Genomic DNA, 5,851 nt, shown 5'->3' with positions numbered 1-5,851 from the left:
CTGTTAAGTAATTCAGTAAAAAATAAAGTAATTCAGTAACACAATATAATAGTGAAAGATCATCCGATACCCCTTAAAGGAAGGAAAATTTCTGTATGTAAAACTGTGAAGAAAGAAAAAGGCACATAGAGTAAAATAATAAATTTCCCCATTAAAACAAAATAAAAGGAACACCTTTAATTTTACATTTTGCCAAGAGGAGATTCATTCTTGCTGCCTTTACGAAAAAGTCACTTACGTCTCGTATTAATTCTAAAGCGTTTCTTTGACCATGCTTGAAAAAGACATTGTGAATTATTAAAAGGAAAGCGAGGGAACATGATAGCATAAGGCCAGCACCATCCAAAATCAACAATAAGGTAACATAAGACAACATAAAAACCACATGTCCTAATTTTCTGCAGCTTGCTATTCGGATTAAGTATACATGTTCTTGATCTGCAGCTCAAATGACGTATATCGACTGTCTTCAGTAATACTGCTAACTATAGCGCCTCAGGGGCGTTGTCGGTATGGAGTTGGAGTGCCACCTTGGTGGCTGCGAGTTCGATTCTCGGGCATGCCATTGAGGTATGAGAGATGTGTATTTCTGGTGATAGAAGTTCACTCTCGACGTGGTTCGGAAGTCACGTGAAGCCGTTAGTCCCGTTGCTGAAAAACCACTGGTTCCATGCAACGTAAAAACACCATACAAACAAACTTAATACTTATAAATAAAAGAACATTGAAAACGGATGAAAATTAAGATTTTAAAATGACTTCGCCATCAATTTTCTAGGTCAAGTCTCTGCAAGTAGGAAAGAAGGGTGACGCAAGATGACTGATGTCGGAAAATCATTACTCTGGATTTACCGAATGGTTTTATTAGTCGCCTTTACCAGACTCTCATTCCACAAGGCGCGGTCACAAGGTATTTTAATTTTCCTTTTCTTCTACTTTTATTTGTAACAGGTTTGTGAAACCTTGAATATATTATCGACTGGCGTAGGGCATCGATGGTTTATACAATTCTAGTTATTATACCAATATACAATTCTATACTCTGTTTTTTTTTCCATCTGTCCATCCGCCTGTGGTGGTCGCGCATGGTAACACTGCGCCCCTTGCTTCAAATAGTTACGCTATGAGTAAGTTTTAGGTAACTAAAAGGATATCTTGGTGTACATTTGCAACTGAAGATTGTTTTAATAATTTACTATATGCGAATTACACCGTTAATATTCGAAATAGGATATTATTTAAAGCCCGGGATGCAGTTTTACCATGCGCAAACACCACAGGCGGATGGACAGATGGAAAAAAATAGAGTATAGTCATTATACCAATATACAATTCTAGTCATTATATTAACAGTTGTTTTTGTTTTTTTCACTACAGCCCTAAAGCTGCTGTTATTGCTTATAAGCCTGTAGCCATAGGCGTCCGCAGTGAGGGGGCAAGGGGAGCATTTGCTCCCCTCGAATTTCTGAAAAAAAAAAATTGCGTGGAAAATACAAAATGCATAAAAAAATTACATGGAAAATGAATAAGATACCATGAAGCTTTCTCACCTGTTTATTCAGTTTTCTATTATTACTAGTTTATATGTATGTATTATATATATATATATATATATATATATATATATATATATATGTATATATATATATATATATATATATATATATATATATATATATGGACATAATGACCACATAAGTACGTGTTCCACTAAAGTAAATGTCTGACTCACTACGGGAACGAACCTCGGTCTCCCGAGTTACATGCCAAGGAGGCATATCTTTGTATGTAGGCCTATATATATATATATATATATATATATATATATATATATGTGTGTGTGTGTGTGTGTGTGTGTGTGTGTGTGTGTATGTGTGCATGTGTGTGTGTTATTTTCTATTTACGTATTTCTGAGTGAACGATGTCACGAAAAGTAAACGACACTTCCTAACACCCAACTATTTTTAGATCTACGGCTGGGCAACGGAAGAGGTCCCGGGACAAGCAGGTGTGTACCCCGGCGGGGTGGACTAGGGGAATGCCGGGTCCTCTTCTCATGTCCGTCCGTTGTCAAAACATTTCGGAGGGTCCGTCCGGCCCTCTGCGGCTTTCATGGAAAAGTGCCTATAGTGTGTTGCCCTAAATCACGAGGTAAGGAAAGGAAGTTGTAGTTATTATCATAATTTTTGTTGCTGTTGTTGTTATCGCAAGCTTGAAACTGTTGATATTATTTATAGTTATGGGGCTATATAGTATCTAGTATTTAATGACATTTAAATAGTCCTAAGTTTCGATGATGTTTTGCTTTATATTTTTTTAAACTTATTATACTAATAGTTGTTGTTGTTTTCAATACAACCCTAAAGCTGCTGTTATTGCTTATAAGCCTGTCGCCATGGGAGTCCGCAATGAGAGGGACCCCCTGGAATTTATGAAAAAAAATACCAAATGCGTAAAAAATTACGTGGAAAATACAAAATGAATAAGACACCTTGAAGATTTCTCACCTGTTTATTCAGTTTTCTATTATACAAGTTTCTATTATTACTAGTTTACTACTGTTGTTGGAACAGGAATTGGAGTTGTCGGGATTTCTTCCAAACTTGTCAATAACAATAAGAAAAAGTGCCACCATTTTGCATCTAAGGACTTCAGGAAACATTTTTATATTCCCGAAAAAAGGGGAGCGATCTCTATATCGCCCACTCAGCCCACCCCCCCTGCACATTTTTCTGAGGACGCCTCTGCCTCTAGCATATAGCATCTGGTGAAATTCAAGTAAACCTACGTTTCGATGTTGTTTAGCATTATTTTGTTCTTAATTTTGCCCGCCCAAAATTCCCCCAATACTATCCTTATCTCAAGAAATGCCTTCTCCAGAGTCTTGAACAGTTTTCCACTTGAAAGTTCTCAACCCAATTTTCCGTTTTATTTTCTATTTTCGCTTCCCATTCGTTTTCAATAAGATCCGTTCGAATTCATAAACGAAGGTTGTAATGATCAAATTCGGTATGCCAAAATAATTTGTTTGTAATCTACGATGTGTTTTTGCCGCCGTGCAACTACAAAATAAATCTTATCTACCGTAATAGAACGGGGTTGGAGGTTACAGTAGTTAATGTTTATGAATTTTTTTTTATTCTTCAGTCTAGGTGACAGTAGAGATTTTAGTGTATAAACTGTCAAGGGCTTCATAGTAATTCTAAAGCTTTTCGACGGCGTTTTGCAATAATCCATTGCATTTTCAAGGGTGCAAATCACTCTGCAAAACGCAGATCAATATGAAAATCTTTGAAATAATAGCCTCAGCTCAAGTTGAACACGAAGACAAGCTTTCGACTTTAGAGTCAACTTCCATGAAAGCACTCGTTCCCTCGTTAAATGTCAAGTCATCTCCGAACCTTTGTTTATTTTGTAATTTTTTCTGGTGTTATGTCTACTTCCTACCAGGTTTACCTTTTTATGTTCAGTCACTTTTAAGCCATGTACCGGGCAGGTTTGTTGTAATGTATTCTTAGAAATGTAATTTTATCTTTTTGATCTTATATAGTGACGTTCCTTTTTATTAAACTATATTATATGTGTCACTGCAGCCCTGAAAGTGTAATGGATCATTGCGAAACGCCGTCGGCCACAATAAATTCTGTTCATTTTTTGTGTCTCCTTCATCTGCCCTTGATCCCGGTATATTGGGCTTCTGCTTTCATCATGTTCCTATGGTGTTGCATCATCTTTTTGCAAGATTATTCTAGAACCTTCTGTTTGAGCATACGTCATCTTTGGGAAGTGACTTCATTTAGTTTTCCTTTCTTTATAAATAATTATTCCTTTCATATTAAAATACTTTTATTGTCTTAAATCACCTAATAATATTTGTTATTGTAATTTCTATTTCTCTTTAGATATTTGATTTTCCAATTAACGTAAATATATACGTAGTACGTAGTTGTTGGTCACTCATATACATTTCAGAGTTAATATTTCTTAATAGTTATTTAGTATTATTTAGTGCTTATTGTGGACTCTGAACAAACATTGTACAAGTATATAACTGCGCCTTTTCTTTTTTGAAATATTGTGTGGAACTAGCTGCAGCAGGAAATTGGTACCAAGGTAATGTGTTATTACAAGGTTTATGAGTTACAACTAATAGTTACAGTGATTTGGTGAAACAACTAAAATTTTTACACACTGCAAATTTTTATGTTTCGTGTTTGTTTCATTTGAAGTGATTTTTGTGCATTTATCCATTTTTCTCATTGAAGTTATTGTTTTTGTGTATTTGTCCATTTTTTCTTATTGAAATGGGATTTTTTCATATATATTCTGTGATTACTGTTTGTTGCATTTTTGGTATTTTCCACATTTTTCTGTATTTGCATTTGCATCCACAATTTGATTTATTTAATTGTTTTCAATAATTAATCGTTGCACATTTAATTGAATTTAACACTTATGAATTGATTTGCATTTACTTAGAATTCTATTCAAGTTTTAGTGTTGTTTAGCACTTGTGAATTAATTTCCAAATTTTAATTATTGCCTAACACTTTTGAATTTCGATTGAATTAATTTTCTTGATTTTTGTGAAAACTTAATTTTGATTTAGTTTTACATAATTAATTCGAGAATTAATCAAACTTTGTGATGTTTTCAAGCAACAGTAAATTTCCCTGAGATTGTGAATTTCACTTATAATTTTTGAGTTTAATAATAAATTTTTGTATTTAAAATTTTTATAAGTGTTTTCTTTTTCACCAGTACATTAAGTTATGTTTAGGTAGAAACATAGAGTGGTAATTGAGCTGTTTTCCTCCAATTTAATTGAAGTGAGTTAGAACCAGGGAAGTACTCAGACTTTTGAAATCAGGAAAATACTTAGACTTTTAAAGATATTGATGGAGTGATGCCCTTTAATTAATCTAATTACATATAAGATTACCTCATACCTATTTTAATGAACTTAGTCTGATTTTCTGCAATACTGGTAAGTTTTTAAGGAATCTCTGTTACCTTTAGAGTATTCAATCGTATTTTACCTGTGATGAAGGTTCAGGTGTATGGCTGTTGTGAGGCACTCATTTCATTATTGGCAAGTATAGTAACCAGATACTTGGCACTTCGTCACAATATATATATATATATATATATATATATATATATATATATATATATATATATATATATATGATATATTATATATATATATATATAATGGCTACGTGCGGCGGACAAAAGCACTACAGCGTTACCGAGGTCGAGGTGGGTTGATGCCGACTCCAAAACAACGAACACCTGAGAGCGACAGGTATTAGCACGGTATTAGTACGTAGTTAAGAGGCGGCATAAACGTTTATCCTCTTGCGGTGGCGGTGTGGTTTAAGGCTTCACTGTGCGTATCGAATTCGTTGGGTTTGATGGTTCGCGCCCATGAGCAAACGAATTTCTTGTCGACTAAAAAATTCCCCTTCGTTTAACATATATGAAAATATATTAACTCCGATGTAGAGGTAGAGCGAATTAGATATTAAAGGACATTTGTAGCTCGATGTATGTGTATGAATCACGGTAATGTGATGTGACTCATATATATATATATATATATATATATATATATATATATATATATATATATATATACATATATATGTATATATATATATATATATATATATATATATATATATATATATATATATATATATATATAGTGTGCGTGTGTATGCATGCATGTAAGTACTCATGTATAAGGCATCTTATTCTCCTCAGATTCAAGAGAGCAGCCTGCAACACCTAAGCCGAAGATCATTCTTCCATCAGAGCCTCCTACTATCAATTTCGGTAATGATAC

The 5,851-nt window shown here is 33.8% G+C and overlaps 1 protein-coding gene across 6 annotated transcripts in view; it reads left to right on the top strand.

Annotated features, from left to right (window-relative positions):
* Nucleotides 1-758: 758 nt before the first annotated feature.
* LOC135219190 (venom protease-like) overlaps nt 759-5,851 on the top strand; it is a 47,854-nt gene continuing 42,761 nt past the window's right edge. For 2 of the 6 annotated variants that reach the window (XM_064255743.1, XM_064255745.1), the window contains exons 1-3: nt 759-910; nt 1,969-2,151; nt 5,770-5,841. In XM_064255743.1, coding sequence (XP_064111813.1) covers nt 817-910; nt 1,969-2,151; nt 5,770-5,841 — 349 coding nt within the window. In that variant the 5' untranslated portion in view covers nt 759-816. The remainder of the gene's footprint in view (nt 911-1,968; nt 2,152-5,769; nt 5,842-5,851) is intronic. The other 4 variants (XR_010315387.1, XM_064255742.1, XM_064255744.1 and 1 more) reach the window with 3 other exon arrangements.

This window comes from Macrobrachium nipponense, chromosome 1, assembly GCF_015104395.2.
Source record: "Macrobrachium nipponense isolate FS-2020 chromosome 1, ASM1510439v2, whole genome shotgun sequence".
In the NCBI taxonomy this organism is placed as follows: Eukaryota; Metazoa; Arthropoda; class Malacostraca; order Decapoda; family Palaemonidae; genus Macrobrachium; species Macrobrachium nipponense.
The sequence above is the reverse complement of the archived record's forward strand: the minus strand, read 5'-3'. Positions and strand labels throughout refer to the sequence as shown.